Raw genomic sequence first — 24546 nt, 5'->3', positions numbered from 1 at the left:
TAAATAACATTGGACCTATTTCAGCCTTGTGGTTCATCCACTTTTATTCTGATATTGTGAGCAGTTCAACAAGCAGTCAACTGTGTTGAGAAGTGTAAAAAAATATTTTTCTTCACATTTCATACAAAGCAGATCTTGTTCAGTTTATTTGAATAAGACCTGCGCAGGAGAAAATCCTAATAGATTGCCTCATGAGTGCAGAAATAAACCATTTAAAAACAATAAAAATGGAAGCACAGAAATAGGCTCCTCCATTGATTCATCTGCACAGAAGATTTTATATAAACTAGAAATGGCCTAGATCATGAGAGAATCAGGGAAGTGGCTAAATTGAGGAAGGATGTTACAAATCCAAGTTACTACATAAAAGTTTTATCATATGAAACTGAACAGAGGAAGTCAAATTCCAACAAGGACAAGGTACTGCTGAAGTAGTTAAGATTGTGTTGTTCTTTTTAAGTCTCTACAGTTTCTTTTAATTTTCCTCCTCTTTGCTAATATATGAGCTTCTCTTCATATACATGTAATAATTTTCACATTTTGGTTCAGAGGCATATACATCCTGGAAGTGGAAGATGTCTCTCAGTCAAATGCTGTTTTTTAGAATACATGCAATACTAACATCTACAGTCATGCTACGCTTCTCAGTCACATAATAATTATAATTTAAACACAAAACTTACCTCTTAGAAAAACTGTGAAGGATTGAATTCTGAAAGGTGTTTTACAGCTGGAAAATCCTTGAAAAGCACTAATTGCTTTAGTATCAATCATTTCAATAATCTGTTTATCTTAAGAAGGAAAAACATAAGATTACATTTTTAAATTAATCAAAAGTCCATCCCAAGCTATTTGCCCAGCTGAGACTAGTATGATTAAAGAAAATTACGTGTCCAGACCACAATTTGGATTCAAATAAAAGTTCTCTCCCCATCTCAAACCTAGTCACATCCATGCACCATCCCATTGACAAACTCTTCATGTTTTCCCGGGTAGCATGCCATCAGGTGGCTGTAGTGCCAGCTGGCATCTGAAGGCAGGAATGCACAGGAATCAAGAAATCAGCCATGAATAAAATTATTCATGCTTAAAGAAGAATTCCAAATCATCCAAGTTGCTTGAACTACATGAACTCACTTTTCCTGAGCTTTACACCTGCTAATGACATAATTGTCAAATACGGTAGGAAGTGATACTGTGATCTGGATCACATATAATGTTAAGCCAAACTGTGACTTAGTGCATGTGGGCTCCCAGAGAGGAGATTGTGGCTCTTTTGCTCCTCCTCTGGGCCTGCTGCTGCACTGTTGTGAGCTAGACCATGGTTTTGCTTACTGTGCCATCCAAACTCAGGTTCATGGTTTGCCTTCTCCAGACAAACCACAAGTAAGAAGTCATAGGACAAACCTTGGCTACTGCTTGTGGTTTGTCTTGAGTGAGAGAAACCTCAAACCTGGATTTGGATTAGGGACGGATGGAGCAACCTATTTCTGACTTTTGCTAATTTTGTTTGTTAACAAAACTGTGTCTCCATGTCATCCTGTTTGTGGGCCAATTTCTTTAGAAAAATCCACCCAGTTTTACAAACAAAAAGTACTCACTAGGGGGTACAGGGGCTGTCTTTTTCTTTCTTTAACCTTTTACAATTGCTTGGAACGGCTAATCTCCATAGCCATGTAGTAAAACAATTTGTTTTATCCTGTGTTTGAACAAATGATGCTTCAGTATGGGACTGCTAGGAAAGGTATGGTGTCACATATATATATGCAATTTTACTGGAATCCTCCACCAGACCCCTCCTTGGTCCTGTATGGGAGTCTGAGCTACATATGAGTATCAGTGATGCCCAGTGGAGCAATATATGCGTGTCCAAACCATGTATGCCCGTTTCTGCTCATTTTCATGAATGCTCACTAAAACTCACTCATAGGTGGCATCACACACCCATACAGCTTTCATGTAACATTCATCCTCTGACTATTGGTGGGGCTGTGGATTGAAAGGAACCTTCTTCCACTTTTGGTGGGAATATCCGCTGGTGCAAGATTTCTGGAAGGTAGTTTATTTGGAAATGTCTTGGATTTTGGACTGCACTTTGGTTATAATTCCTCATCTTTTGTTGCTAAATCTATGGGACAGACAGATGGACAATTTTGGTTCAAAAGAACTCGACATGAATACTGGTGATGGCTAAACTCTCTGTAGTGCAGAAATGGGAGGATGCATGAGGCCTGGATTTACATCTTTGGTACAGGAACTTATGGAACTTGGCCATTTTGGAAATAAACACTCATGACCTGAGGGTCTCTGCAGGAACTGAGAATCCCAAAAGTTTTTATATGATATGGTGGGAATTTATTTCTTATGTTGCTAATTCTAATCACTTGGACTCTGCAGGTGCCAATGCATGAAGTATGAATGTCTTAATATTATTTTATATATAGTCTTGCTCTTTTTGGATGGTGCACCTGGTTATTTGCTTTTTTATTATAGAATCATAGAATAGTAGAGTTGGAAGGGGCCTATAAGACCATCAAGTTCAACCCCCTGCTCGATGTGGGGGGGTTTGTTATGTGTGTGTTATTCTTATTTCTTGTTTGCTAGTTCTTATTAAAAAAAACTTTTTAACAAGGTTTTAAAATGGCCCCAGAAAGTGACTGTACATCTTAATATGCAATCTCTTCCTGGGGAATTGTACAAAGCAAAAGATGGCTGCCCCCATGTACCTGATGGGGCAGCCATCTTTTTCTCCATACAATGGTCCTTGTAACATTTCATAACCTGATAAAAATTATCCTACCCAAACATGTATTATTATTGGGACACATCAGTTGGGAGATATCAGCAATCCTTGTGAATTCTAAAATAATCCTATTGATTAGGTTTTTTAGTAATAGGATGCTGATAGACTGGGCTAACTATGTTTTTCAGACACATTCAAACTTAGAAAGTGGGGAGCCATCAAAGTCTCAAAGCACCCACAGAGTACCCACTATAAGGCCCACTCACACTAGGGGATGACTTGGCACTCCCTCTTCCCTCCTTTTTCATTCTCTTGTTGCCCAGTAGTACTCATCATAAATAATACAAATACAGTCATTGAAATTATATAATTTAAGGCTAATAGTAACATTATTATTATTTACCCCCGAGTACTCGGTATTTCATGTCTTCTCTCAATGGTGAAGTACACAAAGTGCATACAAAATCATTTCTCACTGTTGCAGATTCTGTAGCTCCAGGAGTATGTACTCTTATATACTGAAACCCTAAGTGAAGCATACAAAATACTAAATTAAATTTGCAAAATATTCATAAGATGCCGTATACCAGTTTTCAATGTTTACACTGGCTTTCAATTTAATTTCATTATAATTATTAATTAGCAAATGACTTCTGGCAATATACTCATTAAAAAGGATATTGCCATCCTGTCATTTAGGGCAAGTGCTGGAAATTTTGGCATCCCCTTTTAGTGTCACTAGGAAGCCTGGTGTTTGCATGCCACACTGCGTTGCATTCTTCATGCAGTGTCCTCAGTTAACTATATGGTATGTTGTGTGCTGACACAATAGGTCAGGTCCAGAGTATGCCCCCGCTGGCAAAGGAGGAAGGGAACTTTTGTTGATTCTCCCTCCAGCCCCTAACATAATCTTCCACACTGTTCCAGAGGGTTGTGGGATCCTCTGAAACAGTGGGGGAGTTGCCGCTGGGATTGAAGGGTGAAGAGGGGATTGTCAAAAGTCACCTTCTTCCCTGTCTGACAACAGGATCCCTCTTGCTGAATCAAAATTCTTCTATGGATGGAAGGAGCTTTTCTGTCCATGGAAAGTGAAGTATGAATCACATCCATTGTCAACCACCAAACAGAAATATTTGCATGATAGACAACAGAAGCAGATTACAATCCTTGAACTTTTGCAATATATGCTGGAGAGTTATCAGCTGATGACTTAGAACACTACTGCTGAGTGGTATGCTCAATAGCAAATAATACTGTACAGCAGGTATGTACTGAGGGGCATGTAAGGGTAGCCACACACAATAAGGATAAAAGCTAAGCAGTTGGTTTTGATAATCATTTAATACATATCGTGCCTTATTTCCTTGGGGTTCCTTCCTATCCAGTTTCTCAACCGTTGGACATCTCTGCTCCCCAGCCACTCAAAAATAATTTACAAATATGGTAGCCTCATACAGGATAATATACTAAGGACTCAGGTGTTTTGTTGCTCCCAGGAAATCCTCACATTAACTGGCATTGTACCTTCTGTTTCCTCTTTGACCTATAACAAACTGCAAACCTTTTTTTATTTTAGGGAGGTTTTAAAACTATGTTTAGGTTTCTTTTTTCTTTCTTTTTTGAGGTGGGGGCAGAGCTGCATATGTGCAATTAGCCAGAAAAAAAACTAAGTTCTGCTTAGTAGAAGTGGAACTTAACACTCATAGTTTGTGACCTTACTTTGACAAAAATGCTCTGTCACAAGCCTTCCAAAAATAACTTTTTTCCCTTGAAACATATTTTTGTGATATTCAGTATAGCATTTTAACCATTTTGAACATGTAAAGATTTATAACAAAGTTCCAATTATTTGAAATACGTTTTAGGGATTGGGAAAATGGTAGAAAAAACGAACACACAGAGAGGTTGTTTTCTCTGCTTTCTCCTCCTAGTCCCTGCTAATGATTTGCCAGAGCCAATGATTTACATGATAGCAGAAAAATATTTTGTGAACAATCCTTATGTGAATCCAGTATGGGAAATATAATGGTCTTAAAAATATGTCCGCAACATGCAATGTAGATGTCATTTTCTAATATTAAATTATATATATACAATATCATATACAATGTTACAGTATATTTTTTAAAAGTTGGACTTGGTGGTGTCAGTCAGTAACAAAGAACAATAAAACCTGAATATAAGCTTCCAGGTTGGTATACCTTCAGAAAATGGACACTTTTCATCAAAACAAACAAATCTTGCTCCTTGTGTATATTTTGTTACAGTAGACATTGCAACCACTATTCCCTCTGTCATATAAAATCTCTGAGAAGTGTAATCAAATGGAAGTTTGGAAAGACTGAGAACATAACTGGGCAGGGAAGGTAAATGTGTCAGTTTCAGCACGATGCTCATCTGAGAAAAAACCCAAATACATATGATGATGACGATAAACAGTGCAGTCCTATGCATGTCTTCTCAGAAGTAAGTGAAGAGAGTGTGTTCCTAAGAAAGTCTACAGTTATTAAGATATGCCTTAAAGAATGTGTTTCAGAAGAAATATTGCAACTAAAAAAAGCAAAAGGTCAGGATAGCTACTTTTTAATTACAGCAGCTTTTTAAAAAGCAGAACTTGAAAAGAAGAGTGCAAACCTACCTGAGCTTCAGTCTGCAGCTGTTGAATCAGTGACAGCGTTTTAACTGTTGTAAAACACACCTATAATTCAAAACCCATGTAAAAAGAAAATTGTGATTTAAAAGAGTCATAGAATGTTTGATCAAAATGTATGAAATTCCTTACTGACTGAAAAATCTGAATGGCTTTCACAGGTTCATGCAGAATATAATTTCCAAGGGTAGCATCCAACTCAGTAATATCAGATGGATTTACCAATATAAGAAACCGGAAAATGGCATAACTTTGCTTTGAGTCTGTAAGGGCAGACAGGGACAGTCATTACCATTGCTCATACATTGATTTAAACAAAATAATTTTGTTTTTCTCCCAATAATATTTTTTTAAATGGTAAATACCACCATTGTATACTTTGCAGGCATCCATAAATTTCTGAAGGCCACCACTCCTGTCGAGATAAATCAAGGCAACTTCCTTCATTCTCAGAAGATCTGGCCTCATTTTCTTTGAATGGTTGTGTTTTTGTACAAAATCCTTAGCTTAGGCATACACTATTAGGAAGAATTAGATATATCAGCAAGGTCAAGACAATGGAATGTGCAATAAGAACTTTGTAATAACAAGCTACCATTTGCACTTATAGAAAGTTAATCATAATGTAGAGGTCACTGTCATGGTGTCCATGAAGGTCTTAATTGGGACCCTCAAGGAGAGGGCCCAGCCTGAGCTTTCTTTTTCCTTTTTTTAAAGTAAGTTTCTAGAAAAAAATGTTCTGTCTCTGGCTGCCAATTTAAGGCATATTGTTAATAATAAACACATTATTTATTTATTTATTTATTTTATATCCACCTTTCCTCCCAGTAGGAGCCCAGGGCGGCAAACAAAAGCACGAAAAACATTTTAAAACATCATAAAAAGACTTTAAAATATATTAAAACAAAACATCTTTAAAAACATTTTTTTAAAATCTTTAAAAACATTTTAAAAAAAGGTTTAAAAGAATATTAAAAAGCAATTCTAATACAGGTGCAGACTGGGATAAGGTCTCAACTTAAAAGGCTTGTTGAAAGAGAAAGGTCTTCAGTAGGCGCCGCAAAGATAACAGAGACGGCGCCTGCCTCTTTTTGGAAATGGGTTTTTACTTCTTTGTGATTTTTCTGCAGTCCCAATAGTGGGAACTGCATCTACAGGCCATCCAGGGAACTTTGTAGAGATAACTCAGGGCTGAAGCATAGAAGACAACATTCACTAGGGTTGCCATATTGTCTGGTTAGCTGGGTTTTACCTGGACTCTATACATGCCACCCGGTGCCCGCTTAGTCCATTATGTGGACCAGATTCTCAGCTTTCATTTTTTAAAAAACTCTAGTCTCTAGCCCTTGTGGATCCAGAGATAGAAGGCAAAACATGGAGGCAGTTTTCTGCCCATTTTGCCCAGACTTTCAATGCATTTAGAGTTTTCACCATACAGATGACCAGGGCTTTAGAGCGATGCCAGTCTCCATCCACAAAGCCCATAAGCCTACGTCACTTCCTTGCTTTTTCTTTTAGAGCTTTGGTGGTGCTGCCTGTGAGTAATTTTTTGTTGTTACCACAGCTGCCCTTTGCTTGGTCAGGTTGCTATGGTGAGTCCAGGGGATGGTGTTTCTCGCGTGTGAGACGAGCTGGGCTGCGGGCCTTTGGGAGGGGGGGAAGACTGGTGGCTCCTGAGTCCCAGGCAATGTTCAACCCAAAGGGATCAATGTAAGAGCATACTTTAGTCATAGAGGAGGTCCTGCTAATCTCTTGTCTAGTCTACAAAATCAAGTCTAAAATCCTTTCACAATTTCTGTAAAAGATTTAAAACCCTTTATCTTGGGTAACTAATATCACACCAATGTTCTACATAGACTTTGATACTGCATTGACATATTATAGCTATTCTGCCCCTGTGTTATCCTAAAGGTTTTTGTAAACGGAGCTAAAAAAAGATGAGGAATAAATATTAAATGTAGAGGAACAAAATATATCTTTCTAGAGAAACAGAATAAATGTGTTGATTACTGTAGTAGAATATATGAGCAGATTGTCTCTTTAGATGTACTTTTAAATGTATTTTAGATGTGCTTTTTGAGACTAATAAATTTGTATCGTTTACAGTGAAATCCAATACATGTCTACTCAAGCAAGCTCCATTGGGTTCAATGAGATTTACTCTGAGGTAAGTGTGTATGGAGAGCCAGTGTGGTGTAGTGGTTAAGGTGCTGGACTATGGCCTGGGAGACGAGGGTTCGAATCTCCACACAGCCATGAAGCTCACTGGGTGACCTTGGGCCAGTCACTGCCTCTCAGCCTCAGAGGGAGGCAATGGTAAACCCGTTCTGAATACCGCTTACCATGAAAACCCTGTTCATAGGGTCGCCATAGGTCGGGATCGACTTGAAGGCAGTCCATCCATCCAAGTGTGTATGGGATTTTTTATGTTTGTTAGATTTTCTATGTATATTTTTTTTAAAAAGGAGATATGTAGAGTAATTCAAATATATTTTGTTCATTTTCTTTCACTACCTCATACTGAGGATATGATCAGAATGTCCCATAGCCCTGGAATATATGGCTATTGTTCCCAGTTAAGGCTATTCTGCCTGCCACATTATAGATGTTCAGTGTAAAGTTTCACAAGTCAGTGAGAGATATTTCATATATTTTACAGTCCTCTGTACAGACCAACATCACGGTATTGCAATATTATTTACAAAGTTGGACCAGTAGCACAATGCATTTAGATCTAGAACTTATAGTATTTCTAGAATTATTTTCTGAATTTTGACTTGTTTCTAACAGTGGAAGGGCAGGATATAAATACTCTTAATAAATAAATATTCCATAGTATTGAAAACTAAAGTCTAGGCATTTAAGGCTGAAAATGTAAGTTTTTTTAAAAAATCCTCCCCCAGTTTTTGGTGGTAATTACTAGGCAAAAAACCAAAACAACTGAACAATGCAACCATTAATATACTTAATTTACATAATTGCATAATATGCAAATTAGCCTGCCCGGATTTCTGGAACTGGAATATGACAACCCTAACATTTGCACAATTAGCAATTACATGGATGACTTTTTAAAAAAGTAAATTGTTGGGGGGGATCCAGATCTCAACCTTAACATGGTAAACAGAAGATCTAACCCTTTGCCCCCCACTGCAGTCCTGGTCTGGATCCACTCCCACACCTATTTGCTTTGGGTCAAAGCTCCTATTCATTCCAATGGGAGTTTTCCCTCCATCCAAATAGTCATAAGGAGGATGAGGGAATCCAAATTGAGACTGCAAGCAGGGGGGTAAAACACCTTTTCTCCCACACATGTATCCCAATCTGAATCTTTCCACCCATTCACAATTAACTTTACAAAAGCCATCCACATAATTTCAGTTGCTTGAATAAAGTTGCATCTAGCTTGTCCCCCAGAAGTGCAAGGCAATTTTCTCTCCCCTTGGAAATAGACTCCTCTAATGAAGGAGGTGTGGCTCTCACCCAGTTCTCTTTGAATTAGCAGAATGAAAACTGCCTTTATGCAAAAGTTCCTGTCAATATTATTTTCTTTTAAATGCTGGGCTTATATTACCCTGCTTATAAAAGGTGACTAATTGTGTCTAGTTTGTGGCCTCAGAGCTTCAAGACCTTGAAGGGAGTAAAGATTTTCCTTCCTGTTTCATATTCTACTATGGTATGTTGTTATGTGCCTCCAAGTCGACTACGACTTATGGCGACCCTATGAATCAGTGACCTCCAAGAGCATCTGTCATGAACCACCCTGTTCAGATCTTGTAAGTTCAGGTCTGTGGCTTCCTTTATGGAATCAATCCATCTCTTGTTTGGCCTTCCTCTTTTTCTACTTCCTTCTGTTTTTCCAAGCATTATTATCTTTTCTAATGAATCATGTCTTCTCATTATGTGTCCAAAGTATGATAACCTCAGTTTCATCATTTTAGCTTCTAGTTCTGGTTTAATTTGTTCTAACACCCAATTATTTGTCTTTTTTGCAGTCCATGGTATCTGCAAAGCTCTCCTCCAACACCACATTTCAAATGAGTTGATTTTTCTCTTGTCCGCTTTTTTCACTGTCCAACTTTCACATCCATACATAGAGATCGGAAATACCATGGTCTGAATGATCCTGACTTTAGTGTTCAGTGATACATCTTTGCATTTGAACACCTTTTCTAGTTCTCTCACAGCTGCCCTACCCAGTCCTAGCCTTCTTCTGATTTCTTGACTATTGTCTCCATTTTGGTTAGTGACTGTGCCGACGTATTGATAATCCTCGACAAGTTCAATGTCCTCATTGTCAACTGTAAAGCTGCATAAATCTTCTGTTGTCATTACTTTAGTCTTTTTGACGTTCAGCTGTAGTCCTGCTTTTGTGCTTTCCTCTTTAACTTTCATCAGCATTCATTTCAAATCATTACTGGTTTCTGCTAGTAGTATGATATCGTCTGCATATCTTAAATTATTGATATTTCTCCCTCCAATTTTCACACCTCCTTCATCTTGGTCCAATCCTGCTTTCCGTATGATATGTTCTGCGTACAGATTAAATAAACAGGGTGATAAAATACACCCGTCTCACATCCTTTCCGATGGGGAACCAATCGGTTTCTTTACATTCTGTCCTAACAGTAGCTTCTTGTGCAGAGTATAGGTTGCGCATCAGGACAATCAGATGCTGTGGCACCCCCATTTCTTTTAAAGCATTCCATAGTTTTTCATGATCTACACAGTCAAAGGCTTTGCTGTAATCTATAAAGCACAGGGTGATTTTCTTCTGAAATTCCTTGCTCCGTTCCATTATCCAATGTATGTTTGCAATATGATCTCTGGTACCTCTTCCCTTTCTAAATCCAGATTGGACGTCTGGCATCTCTCACTCCATATATCGCAAGAGCCTTTGTTGTAGGATCTTGAGCATTACTTTACTTGCATGGGATATTAAGGCAATAGTTCGATAATTACTGCATTCCCTGGGATTCTCTTTCTTTGGAATTGGGATGTATATGGAATGCTTCCAGTCTGTGGGCCATTGTTTAGTTTTCCATATTTCTTGACAGATTTTAGTCAAAATTTGGACTGATTCAATTTCAGTAGCTTGTAGCAACTCTATTGGTATGCCATCTATTCCTGGTGATTTGTTTCTTCCAAGTATTTTAAGAGCAGCTTTCACCTCGCATTCTAAAATTTCTGGTTCTTCATCATATGTTTCCTCCGTGAATGAATCTGTCATCCGGGGATCTCTTTTATTTATTTATTTTATTTAATTTATATACCGCCCTAAGCCCGAAGGCTCTCTGGGCGGTGTACAAAAAGATAAAAAACAAGCAATGTATAAATACAATAAATACAATAAATCAAGAAAACAAAACAAACAAACAATAAAAGAACCAAACAACATCCAAAATACAAATAATGATGAAAATGCTATTAAAACACACTTTAAAATGCCTGGGAGTATAGAGTAGAGTTCTTCAGTGTATTGCTTCCATCTGGACAACAACTGTACTCTGTACAAAATCAAAATTACCCATTTAAATGGCCCCCAACTGTGTGTGTACTGTATGGAAGAGTAACACAATCCTCTCATCAGAGGAAGCTCCTCTGGATCTTACTCATGGCTACCAACTGCACAATTGCTGAAAATGTTGAAATGGGGGGGGGGTCTGTGAGAAATCAAACTAAATATGTCAGTGTAGGTAATACCTGTATATGTGCCTCATATTCAGGTTGGGCAAATATATTTAAGTAGTGATGTCATTTCCTACCATGGATGGAATGGGATGGGGTATTTCAGTCTGAGGAACTAATAGTAATGTGAAATCAACACACATTATAATGTATAAATGAAACATATGATCTGACCTTGCCTTTTAGTGGCCTCATTTTGGGCAGAACTCCTTACTTGCATTAATCTAGTCCTAGGAATGTCTTTAAAATTTTCAGATGTTCATGCTATACTTCATTATCTCCCGAAGTCCTGGAATTTGACAGAGGGACACCATAGCTGGACCCTGCATGCTTCATTAGTAGCCAAGTGACTGGTCTTAGAGGACTGGGAGAATCAATGGCTCCCCCCAATTGGTAATTGGTCAGAGGACCTTTCTTCCCTTGCAGCATATGAAAGAGCTACTTTTACTAAGGCACAAAGAACATAATTACTCTGAGATCTGGGATTCCTACTTGGAGCTGTTTGCATGATCAGTACACCATGTGGGGCTCTTCCCCTCCCCTATCCAAACTCTCCTCTCCCAATTTATTTATTTATTTTTATTTATTTTTTCTTTCTCTCTCTCTCGTCAAAACACATGTCTGGTTTTCTTAATGGTATTATGACGACGTTTTGCTGCTCTGTCCCCCCCCCCTTTATTGTTCATGCTTGCTACTTGTATGTTACGGGGGGGAAATGAAAACCGATAAACTATGCAAAAAAATTGAATAAATGATAGTACTATTCACAAATTATATTTGTGAATATAAATTAGCAAAATAATTCCCTGAACTCCCTAGTCAGTCCATATGTATATAAATATAAATTAGCAAAAGAACTACTTGATCTCCCTTGTCAATCCAGTGGCTCCTTTAGAAGCAGTGGAATGCCCTCTGGTGCGCACCTGTCTCCCGGTTTACTGGACATGTGGAGGGGAGCATGAAAGCACCTTCAGATCAACAGTTTCATTATAGATGCTATTTTCTTATCCTAGCCTCAAAACCCTATCATGTTTGTACTGATGTCACAATGGCCCATTAACTGGATTGTCACCCTTTACTGCCAGTGGCATGGCAGCTCTCTCCCTCCTTCTGTGTTGCATACAAGCAGAAACGGTTGTTATACAATTCTCTCATAATGGTCCCTTTTCAAAATTCAAGCAAGTGGGTTGTGTGAAAGCAATCCCACATCAAACTTGCACTTAGCCTGACACTAGCCATTACATGCAGCTGTACACTTCCTCTTGCTTATTTTTTTTTAAAAACAACCAAAACAACCTTGGAAGCGGCTATATGTTTAAGCTGAAGAATAGCACAAGAAAAAGCTGTTGTATCCTTTTCTCTCTGCCCCCAACTCACCCCCCACAAGCCACATTTCCACAACAAGGGTAGCTGTATGCGTTTAATTCTGCCCAGTGGTCAAGATTTTACCACACCTCATGCGCAGATGTGTGGCAAAATAGTTCTCTACGTCCACCCACAGTTGTGTAAGACTTAAAGATGAGGATACACTGATTAAGTGGGGTTCTAGAGTCATCCTCCTAAAACCCCACTTAATCCGCTTACTCCTCCAGAAAACAAAGGTGGGGAGGTGTCTCTCCCACCCCACCCCCAATGACTACTACTCTTTCTACCCCCACTGAGGATCACTGCTGGCAATTGCAGGTAATGGTGTTTAAAACCTGAACTCTTAAATGAACAAACAAGATTTCTGTATTTCTTTAAAAGCTTCTGCCTGCCACAGAGCTTCTTGCCCTCAGACCTCTTTTGCCCTCCCTCATATTTTTATAGAGCTGCCATTGCTTATTCACTAGCCTTACACTCAGAGGCAGAAAGACCACTGATCCCCACCAAAGTTTGTGTTCCTTACCCCTCTGAGCCAGGCACAGGAGGAGGAGCCAGACATTAAACTGCCTTCCACATGAACACTCCCCAGAATAAGCAAGGGGCCAACATCCCATTCAACATCCACTTCAAGCCATGGCTCTCTGGGCTTGGCCAAAACTCACAATTTTAAGTTTCAGTACAAAAACTCTGCTGTTGTCAGAGATAATTTTAACTTTGATAAGATAAAAAGTATCAAAGGTACAAAATTTACCTCAGATTATTTAGCTGAAGATACACAGACATTTACTGATTAGTTACTATCACATTAAAGTTGCAATCCTAAACAAATTGTAAAAGGGGCAAGCTCCATTGAACTCCGTGGATCCTGCTTCAGAGTAAACATGTTTAGATTTTGGCCTCTATAATCTTTTAATAAATTCCTTTTTTTACTTTTGTATCATTCCTATTATTTATTTATTTATTTAAAAATATTTATACACAGCTATTCATGACAAAAATCAAAGTGGTTTACAACATATATAATTACAAGATAAAACTATATAAAATTTAAAATAAGAAATCATTACTATTGAAGAAATATATTTTCTCAATTGCCTGCATAAGCTTGATGACAGAAAACTTTTCAGCAGGTGTTTAATAAAAACTTGGGGATGACCAAAGCCGCTCCTGCAGATATTAGTGATTTAGCTGGGATATAAGGGTTCAGGTGGTCCCTAAGGTACCTTGGGCCTAAGTTGTTCACAGCTTTGTAAGTTAATACAGTAGAGCCCCACTCATATGGTGGGTTACGTTTCGGACCCCCGCTGTAAAGTGAAAACCACTGTAAAGCGGAACTCATTGAATAGAATGGAGCGCGATGCCCGAAAACCGCCGTAAAAACTGAACAAGCGCCTTATGAGTGGGGCTTTAGTCTAATTGCGTCTAATTGAGACCGCTGTATTAGCGAATCACTGTAAAGCAAAGCACCATAAAGCGGGGCCCTACCGTACAAACACCTTGAACCTGGCTTGCTAGTAGATGGGCAGCCAGTGCAGATGTTTTAACAATAGTGTCACATGATGTCAGCCATGTGCCCCCATCAGCAGTTGGAGCTTCTGAACCAGGCCCAAGGGCAGCCTCACATAGAGCACATTGCAGAAATCTAGTCTTGAGGTTACCTTGAGATTCAGTAGTAGTAGCAGGAGAGAGAGAGACAGAGAGAAAGTAGTGATATTATTTGTAATTAAAAACTACTTTGTATTTCTTTACACATTTTTGCTCAAAGCATTATTATTATTTATTAAATTTACATCCCGTCCTTCCTCTCAGTAGGAGCTCAGGGCAGCAAACAAAAACACTAAAACACTCTAAAACATCATAAAAATAGACATTAAAATAGATTAAAATAAAACATATTTTTAAGAAAAGCTTTTAAAACATCTTAAAAAGCAATTCCAACACAGGTCTCTACTTAAAAGGCTTGCTGAAAGAAGAAGGACTTCAGTAGGCACCAAAAAGATCTGTCCAATATTTAAGGGGAGGGAATTCCAAAGGGTAGGTGCCACTACACTAAAGGTCTGCTTATGTGCCCTGCCACCTGTGCAGCCGTGGGCAAGCTGCATAGTCCCAAGGAGCCCAGTTGCACCCCAGCTGGCAGTTGCAGACAAGGAAGGAGCTGGCTTGTGCAGCTGTGGCAAGCTGAGTAGGCCCTAGCCTGCTGGGGAAGACAAGCCTGAGAGGGAGGCAATGGTGAACCTCCTCTAAATACTGCTTACCATGAAATCCCTTTTCATAGGGTAGCCGTAAGTCAGGATTGACTTGAAGGCAGTCCATTTCCATTTCCCTATGTTGTGCGGAACAGACCCCCTGATAAGATGGTATCTGCAGGAGGCCCTCACATGCAGACCATAGTGGTTGACTGAGCATATAAGGGGATCTTTCAGGAATCCTAGTCCCAAGCTGTATAGGACTTTGTATATCAAAACCAAAACTGATTAGTAATTTAAACTTATGTTACGTTGTTGTTGTTATGTGCCTTCCAGTCGATTACGACTTATGGCGACCCTATGAATCAGTGACCTCCAAGAGCATCTGTTATAAACCATCCAGATCTGGTAAGTTCAGGTCTGTGGCTTCCTTTATGGAATCAATCCATCTCTTGTTTGCTCTTCCTCTTTTTCTACTCCCTTCTGTTTTCCCAAACATTATTGTCTTTTCTAGTGAATCATGTCTTCTCATGATGTGTCCACAGTATGATAACCTTAGTTTCATCCTTTTAGCTTCTAATGATAGTTCTGGTTTAATTTGTTCTAACACCCTTTTTCACGGTTCATGGTATCTGCAAAGCTCTCCTCCAACACCACATTTCAAATGAGTTGATTGTTCTCTTATCCGCTTTTTTCACTATCCAACTTTCACATCCATACATAGAGATCGGGAATACCATGGTCTGAATGATGCTGACTTTAGTGTTCAGTGATACATCTTTGCATTTGAGGACTGTGATGTTCCTATATATTAGTGTATATATGGTAAGTGCTGGTTGTTTAGAGTATACATGGTAAGTAGTGAAAGAGGAGGGGGAGTGAATGGGCAATAGAATGCTTGATGAATGGCTGAATGTTTAAAATGGCTGACAGTATAAATGAAAGGATGACAGGTAAATCTGGGTGAATGTGAGGTGGTGAATTGTGGAATCTGGGGGGGAGAAGAGAAAGAGTGGATTGCTTGGTGGGGTTTGAGAGAGTTGTTTGTCAGGAGAGAGTGAAGAAGGAGGGAGGTGGAGTTCGGATTAGTATTGAGTAAAACCATATGCTTATGTGCCTTAAGAAGAAATCTTGTTAATCTTGTTAGCTTTGTTATCTGTAATAAATACTTAATTTGGTTTACCAAAGGCCTGATCCTTGGCTGGGGTTTCACAGACCAGAAGGGAGGGTAAGGTAATGACCAAGGCTGAAGGGGAACTGTAACAAATGGTGGCAGCGGTGAAGAGAATAACAATACCAGTATTCAGAGTCTCTGGGAATACTAGTATTGGGACGTTACTGGTGGTTGCCTAGCAGGGGGATCTGTTGAGATCTGTGCTAGAGCGGGGAGAGAAATCATAAGAGAGAGCGGTCCGGACTGGTGGAGTCCCTGGTGGTACCTAGAGACAGGCAGTAACCACGAGCAGGTAGGAACCTGACAGGGAGAGCCAGGGAAGGACGCCTCACAAGGACCTCTTCTAGTTTTCTCATAGCTGCCCTCCCCAGTCCTAGCCTTCTTCTAATTTCTTGACTGTTGTCTCCATTTTGGTTAATCTGTGCCAAGGTATTGATAATCCTTGATAGAGACATGATAGAATTGTATAAAATTAAGTGGATAGAGAAAAGTTTTTCTCCCTCTCTCATAATACTAGAACTCGTGGACATTCAAAGAAGCTGAATGTTGGAAGATTCAGGACAGACAAAAGGAAGTACTTCTTTACTCAGCGCATAGTTAAACTATGGAATTTGCTCCCACAAGACGCAGTAATGGCCACCAGCTTGGATTGCTTCAAAAGAAGATTAGACAAATTCATGGAGGATAGGGCTATCAATGGCTACTAGCCATGATGGCTGTGCTCTGCCACCCTAGTCAGAGGCAGCATGCTTCTGAAAACCAGTTGGAGGAAGCCTCAGGAGGGGAGAGTGTTCTTGCACTCAGGTCCTGCTTGCGGGCTTCCCCCAGGCACCTGGTTGGCCACTGTGAGGATGCTGGACTAGATGGGCCACTGGCCTGATCCAGCAGGCTCTTCATATGTTCTTATGTTCTTAATTCAATGTCCTCATTGTCAACTTTAAAGTTACATAAATCTTCTGTTGTCATTACTTTAGTCTTCTTGATGTTCAGCTATAGTCCTGCTTTTGTGCTTTCCTCTTTAACTTTCAAAAGTGTTAGTTTCAAATCATTACTGGTTTCTGCTTGTAGTATGGTATCGTCTGCATATGTTATATTATTTATATTTCTCCCTCCAATTTTCACATCTCCTTCATCTTGGTCCATTCCCGCTTTCATCATATGCCTTTCATCATTTAATCCAGTCTTATTTATTGAACTTTACATCTAATATCTAAGTATCACTGAACTGCTACTTTACAGAATACAATGATGAGATTAAGGCTGCGTACACACTGACCCATCTGTAGGGGATGAATGTAGTTTTTCTCAATCTGGAAGTGTTCATGCTGATCCTTAACATGCCACTTTCAATCTGGATTGATTCTAGATCCTACTGTCCACAAGGGTGAGTGCGGTTACTTGATACACATTTGAAAATCATCCCCTTGATTAGATTATCTACACCTTTTTCTCTCTGCACATGTCCCAGGTGTATGCAAGGAAGTGATGATTATGATCTTGGTATACACCTACTCACAATGTCATTGGGCAGATGTGGATATACCTCTCATTGTCAGGATCACCTTCATCTATTTTCATCTGTTTTCAAATGGACACACAACATTTTATACTAGAATCAATGGAGACTGAGTTTTTGTTTTTTCTATCTATTCCACACAAACTAGACCTATTGCATATTTTTTGCCCGTGCAAAGTGCTTCTTGACAAACTGCTTTCATTCTGAAAATAAAAGCCCATTCCTGATTGATCCTGCATTACCCTGCATTTGAAAACAGATGTAAGTGGTCCCGGCAATGGGGTGGGGTGGGGTGTATTCACAAGATCAGAAGGGGAGAGTTTTCAAAAGTGTAATCTAATTAAGGGGAGGGCTTCCAAACACATATAAAGTAACCACAACCCACAACCCGCTGCTCCAAACCTCTTTACAGATTTGACCCTTCACTTCAGAATGAAGTCTGAGAAATGAGTAAGAGTAAGAAGATTCTCTACCCTTTCTGTCCATTCTGTGAGCTGCTATAAACTCACTTTGACAGGCAACCCAATTCTAGTGAGTAATAATTGACAGAGAGAAAATACACATGGTTTGGTCTACCTTCATAGGCAGCAGCTTGGGAACAATTGCAGCCATACTTTCAAATATGTGAATTCTCTTTTATCACTATTGGGCAAGGAACAAACTGCCATTCAACCGACAAGGTGCATCATCAGTGGGTTTTAGGGGGCTGAGCTGAGCACATGCAACCACTGCTGTTGCTTCTATGGATGTAAGGGAGTGAGGTTAAGGGTAAATGAAATGCAAACAGAAAATGAAAAACAAAAGACAGTGATGCTTTCCTAAATGCAATACCATACTAACCACAACAAGATTCCTATGAGTAAGGCAGACAACTTAGCATCCCACAGCCAGTCAGGATTCATAATCGAAAACCCAAACTAAAAAAATTCTGGCAGCCACTCAGTTAATGCAGAATGCTGCGGCATGATTGCTGACGTGAGATCCTAAATGTAAGTGTACTGCCTTCAAGTCAATTCTGACTTATGGCAACCCTATGGATAGGGTTTCATGAAGCTGAGAGGCAGTGACTGGCCCAAGGTTACCCAGTGAGCTTCATGGCTATGTGGGAATTCGAACCCTGTCGTAGACCAACACCTTAACCACTACACCACACTAGCTCTCTCAAGTGTGAGATCCTATCAGCACATAATACCTCTGCTCTGAAATCTGCATTGGTTGCTGATTTGCTACCAGGCCAAGTTCAAGCTGTGCTTCCCATGTTATGGGTGCCACATAGTACTTGTTATGCTCTTGTAAGAAATCAGTCCTGTAAAGTGGCAGCATTTTGGATACTCCAAGAGGTATTCAGACGTGGTTTACCATTGCCTTCCTCTGACTTTGGACACATAGCATACTTTGGACACATAATGAGAAGACGTGATTCATTAGAAAAGACAATAATGCTGGGGAAAACAGAAGGGAGTAGAAAAAGAGGAAGACCAAACAAGAGATGGATTGATTCCACAAAGGAAGCCACAGACCTGAACTTACAAGAACTGAACAGGGTGGTTCATGACAGATGCTATTGGAGGTCACTGATTCATAAGGTCGCCATAAGTCGAAATTGACTTGAAGGCACATAACAACAATGTGGCAGCACCTATGCTTTGGAACTCCTTGCCTATGGACATTAAGCAGACGCCTCTTTTCAGCACCTGCTAAAATCATTTTTGTTTAGGCAAGCCTTTCCAGGCATGTAGAAGCTATTGTGTTTTTAAATATGTTTTTAACTCATTGTTGGTTTTATTATTTTGAATGTTTTTCAATACATGTCTTTAACTGTTTTTGCCAAGAATTTTATTGTTTTAATTCTTTCTGTAAACTGCTTTGAGATTTTTTACAATAAAGCAGTATATAACTGTTGTAAATAAAATACATAAATAAATTTTGGAGTCACTGTGGCCCTTGAGTCTCTTCCCACTTTTAGGAACCAATGAATCTGCCTTATCAGGCCATTTGGTACCGCATAGCTCAGTACTGATGACATGGACTAGCATTGGCTCTCCAGGATTCCAGGCAATAGTATTTTCCAGAAATTGAATTCTGGACCTTTCCATGCAAAGCATATGCCCTACGAATGAGCTACAAACCTCATTTTTGAGATACAAAAATACAAAGTATTTTTAAATTGTTCTTTTCAATTCACTCTGGAATGCACATCATACCTAGGGCAGATCCACACCATTCATTTAAAGCACATTCAACACCCATTTGAAGCACATGAATCCCACCACAGAATCATGGGAACTGCAGTTTGTTAAGAGTGGTGAGAACTATAACTGTGAGGGGGAAACGACATTTCCCAGGATTGTTTAGGGGAAGTCATGTGTTTTAAATGCAAGTTGGATGTGCTTTAAATGTATTGTGTGGATCCACTTAATAAATTTTGCCTGCATGTAAGTTGTTTTAATTTTTCAAAATGGAAATGAGCTTTAAAGTGTAGTGGGTGACCATGGGCTACTCATCATCTCTCAGTCTTTCTGCCCCTCAGGATGGAGAACCATGACAATGGAGAACCATGACCACCCAAAGGAAAAAAGGCATACTTAAAATGTAAAGGAAGTATTGTACAACCACAGTGTGAAATCGGATACTTATTGGGACACAGTATGAAGAAATATTTATATAAGCATGACTATCAAATATGTTTATTATTTACACAACCTGTAAAGATATTTATAGTGCAATCCTGTTTGTTTACTCAGACGCAAGTCCCAATGTATTCAATGGGGCTTACTCAGCCAGGGAAAACTTCAGCCTCAAGTGACAAGGAACTTGTTCTTTTAACAAGCCTTTTAAATTGAGACCTTATCCCAGTGTTGGAATTGCTTTTTAATATGTTTTTAAACATTTCTTTTAAAAAAAGTTTTGAAAGCTTTTAAATATGTTTTTAAAGAAGTTTTGTTTTAATATATTTTAAAGTCTGTTTTTATTATTTTTAAAGTGTTTTTAGTGCTTTTATTTATTTATTTATTTATTTATTGTATTTGTATACTGCCCCATAGCCGAAGCTCTCTGGGAGGTTTACAGTAACTAAAAACGTTAAAAACAAATATACAAATTTAAAACACATCTTTTAAAACAATTTAAAACACAATTTAAAAAAATTAAAAATTTAAAAAACACATGCTAAATGCCTGGGAGAAGAGGCCGCCCTGGGTTCCTACTGGGAGGAAGGGTGGGATATAAATCAAATACTAAATAAATAAAAATAAATAAACTTCATTCACCCAACCCAAAATTCAGAATCATGCCACTTGAAGCTGTTTTGCAACTGTTTATACTTGTTTTATGGTTATTGGTTTTTAAAGGGATTTATTTCTTATTGTGAGCTGCCTTGGTACCTCACAGGGTTGTTGGAAAGACTCCATACACACACACTTGCAGGTGTAAAAATACACTCCATATAATAGTTTATTGTCAAACCGGTTGGTCATTGCAGAACATTTTTTAAAAAATCAGTATTAGTTTCCTACATAGTAAAAACTGTGATACCTAGGTAAACCCTGCCTAATTGCTTTAAAAATAGGATTGGAGGGGGAGAGAAAGGTTTACAACACAAACACAATTTTTTGCTATGTTTACTCAAAAGTCCTATTAATTTACAGCACAATCCTAACCATGTCTACTCAAAAGTAAGTCCTAATGAATTCAATGGGTTTACTCCAGGTACATGGGATTAGCATTGCTTTACTCCCAGAAAAGCAAGTATTGGATTAAATACTTTCATATTGCCAAGGTTTTCAAAGCACTGCCCTCTTCAACAGCCCAGGTTCTGACTCTTGCACACAAGAGAAAAAAACCTTTAAGCCATATGCTTACTTACTCAAACAAACTGAAAATCTCAAAACCACCATTTTCTGACATTGCAATGAAGTCTAGGCACTGCCTGGGTCAACAAATCACAACCCTGGCTTCACTTATTGGCTGCAATCCTGAAAGGGCAGGGTTAGAGCTAGGAGCTGCTATAACAGATCTGTTTGATTTAATAGTCACAGGGGTGGTGGTTGACGTTTTGGTGTGTGTCACAGGAACCAGACCACCTAGAAACTTTTTTTTTTAATTGAAGCTGAGAGTCTGGAGATTAAGGTGAGATATCTGGAGACCCAGAGGGGACCCCCAAAAACTAGAGAATCTGCCCAAAAACCGGACACCTGGTAACCCTACTCAGAGTCAATATGAATAAATAAGAGAAGGCTGGAGTCAAAGTTAAGATTTTTTATTCACCCTTGACATGGCAAAACCAATACACTGCAGGGGCTGTTTCTCTGGGCTAGCATCTTTACCATCAGTCAGCTTCTGTGTTCTTCTGCAACTCCCTGTGTCCCGTCCCTCTGGAAGGAAATGCCAAAGATTGTCATAAGCATTTCTCTAATATACTGTATCTTTTTGTTTTTGGGAGCCAGTCATGGCTGAAAAGGAAGATATAAATAAAATAAAAAGATAATACTACAGTTTGTCTCGATGAGTTTGGAGGGACTGCTGAATTGCAGCCTGCTTCCATTGGTTTGATACTGCAAGTTCTCTTACTGTCCGGATTTTTTTTTTTTACAATAATTTTTATTCAAATTTTCATAAAACATACAAAACAAAATCATAAAACATTCAAAGACAAAAAACAAAACAAAACAAAAATGATTAAACAAAAAAATAAAATGTTGACTTCCCATTTGTCGCAGATCAAATCAGTTATAGGTCTACAATATATAACAATCCTCTCTTAAATTATATTATAAAATCACTTTCCTCCAGTAGTTATCTTAATTAATCATCAAATCTCATAAACATTACTTTATTCTTTCCACAAAAAGTCAAAGAGAGGTTTCAATTCTTTAAGAAATATATCTATCAATTTTTCTCCAAATAAACATGTCGATTAATCCATCTCATTAATAATAATAATAATCTTATTGTCATAACCATAGTCCAAATAAACATATCGATTAATCCATCTCATCAAAATCTGTTAGGTCCAATAATTTCAATAGCCATTATTCCATTATCCATATTAATTCCATCTTCCATCTTCAATAGTCCTGTTAAGTCCAGTAATTTCAGTGTCCAATCTTCCATTATCAGTATTCCATAATAATCTTGCTGTCATAGCCATAGTCATATAATAAGAGTCTGATGGGAATTTCCTCTATCCCAAATATTTTCTTGCCATCAATTCTGAATAAGTTGCTGAAATATTGTTGTAAAGTCATATCTCTGTTCTTCTTTTTTACAAAATGCACTGGCTCATCTCTTGAGAGTTTTTCCATTGTCACATGGCTGCAGTTAATTCCATAGATTTTCTCTATATCAAGCTCCATCACGTCATTCCAGTCCAGAAGATTATCCAAGCCATTGATAACTTTATCTCTAATATCTTCATTAATTTCTTCAGAGATAACGTTAAATTCCAAACAGTAGATTTTATTTCTAATATCCATAAACTCCAGATCTTTTTCCAATTCCACATTTGTTCCAATCTCCAGGGCTTGTATCTTCCCTTTATTTTTTCTTTTCTCATCTCTGATCTCGTTCTCCTCTCTCACAGGATCCCCTATTTCTTTAAGCTCCTGCGTCATTTTGCTCAGTTCAATTTTCAGCTCCTTACTGCCCTGTCGCAGGGTTTGTTTCGTTATCTCAATCTCATCCATTATTTTCTGAAACATAACTACTTCCAGATTCTCAGTCACTTTCTTGATTGCCATTTTTAAAACCACGAAAACAAAACAAAACAAAAATAAAGAAGAACCACTTCTTATTTCAGCAACAATTGGGTTAATATTCCAGGCTTGATGACATCACAGTATAAACAGAGCAGCCTGCCTTATCTCTCTATGTTCAAGAATACAAAACAAATTTAGTTCCCAGCATCAAAACAGTTAGTGGCGTCGTGAAGAAGCAGATTCGTCAAAATAAAATAGACCAAAAAGAGAATAGTCCCAGACAATATAATGTTCCTCGGAATAGAAATCCCTCTTCTGTTTATATCTTTAGAATGCACTTCCAGGACAGCTTTTTGCAATAGAAACAGAGATAAGCTGTTAATTTCGTGAATAACAGAGAAGAGTTATAGCTCACCCAGAAGTTCTTTAAAGCTGATTCATTTGACAAATCTCTTTTTGCTGCAACAATTTAAACCAAGTAAAAAAAATAATAGAAAGAAGGGTGCTTGCCTGTTAGTCCGTTTTCTCTTTGAAGAAAAGATAAATGTATCGCATTAATCAGATAGAGCTTGTTAGGAAGGGGACTTCCGGGAAGGGTGACTTCGCTTGTGCCTGCATTTGAAACGGGCTCCCGCCTCAAAAGAAGCTTATTCAGATATAAATCAGTCAGAACATTTTTTTTTTTGACTGATGAAATTTCTCCCGGGCAGGGAGAAACGTAGAGATCAACCTCAAAAGCCTGTTTTTGTTGGGAGGACTGGATTTCATTAATTTATGAGAAAAGGTCCAGCCAGCAATGCCGGACGGACTGTCCGGATTTTTTTTAATACTGATATTTGCTTTTGTTGTTCTGTCTGTATTTTCTTTTCATGTTCAAATGTTCAGAGTCTTTAGATGGAAGGGTAACAATCTAAATCATGCCCACAGTGTGTCAGGCCCAGGATGTGACTCAGGAACCAGACCAACGATTGTAGTTAATTTGTGTTTTATTAGGGTAATGTCCAAACAAAGACTGCGTTTTCTCATGAATCAATACAGGGATACAGGTCCTGCGGCATTGGGAGAAAGTTGACAGAGCAAGGGACTTCTTCCCGCCTGTTCTTTAAGAAGGGGCCAAACGGGCGCGCAATCTTTCGCTCCTCCTTAACTGCCCCTCAGGTACTGCCCGCCTTCCCCCCCTTCTCTCCTGTCTTTTCAGCTGTCTGCGTGTGCGCGGTGAGGGGGGAAGCATCACCCCCTCCTCTTCTGAAGTTTCCGATTCCAGGATGGGGGATAAGGGAGGGGCTGATGGTAAACTGCCTCCCCGCTTTTCGGCTGTGAGCAGCCCTCCCTCTTCCCCCTCTTGCTCTGAGCCTGAAAGAGGGGGAGGCGTGAGAATGTCCAGGGAGGGCTCAGGCTCCCCGTTGCTAAGCGACCTTATCACTGGCAGTTCCTCTGTTTCGTCTTCGCTCCAAAGGGGGGAAGTTCCTCCCCCTTCCCTCTGCCATCCATCCGAATACTCTTCTCCCAACTCTCCGGGATCCAGCTC

At 38.9% G+C, this 24546-nt stretch overlaps 1 protein-coding gene across 1 annotated transcript in view; it reads right to left on the bottom strand.

Annotated features, from left to right (window-relative positions):
- The window catches only part of MCMDC2 (minichromosome maintenance domain containing 2), a 31893-nt gene extending 17661 nt beyond the window's left edge, over positions 1-14232 (bottom strand). The window contains exons 1-7 of the mRNA XM_061600522.1: positions 13932-14232; positions 5762-5911; positions 5526-5656; positions 5382-5441; positions 4945-5140; positions 3147-3269; positions 684-791 (exon numbers count right to left, since the gene is read on the bottom strand). Coding sequence (XP_061456506.1) covers positions 684-791; positions 3147-3269; positions 4945-5140; positions 5382-5441; positions 5526-5656; positions 5762-5861 — 718 coding nt within the window. The 5' untranslated portion in view covers positions 5862-5911; positions 13932-14232. The remainder of the gene's footprint in view (positions 1-683; positions 792-3146; positions 3270-4944; positions 5141-5381; positions 5442-5525; positions 5657-5761; positions 5912-13931) is intronic.
- Positions 14233-24546: the final 10314 nt, after the last annotated feature.

This window comes from Rhineura floridana, chromosome 1 (assembly GCF_030035675.1).
Source record: "Rhineura floridana isolate rRhiFlo1 chromosome 1, rRhiFlo1.hap2, whole genome shotgun sequence".
In the NCBI taxonomy this organism is placed as follows: domain Eukaryota; kingdom Metazoa; phylum Chordata; class Lepidosauria; order Squamata; family Rhineuridae; genus Rhineura; species Rhineura floridana.
This window is presented reverse-complemented; position numbering and strand designations above follow the sequence as displayed.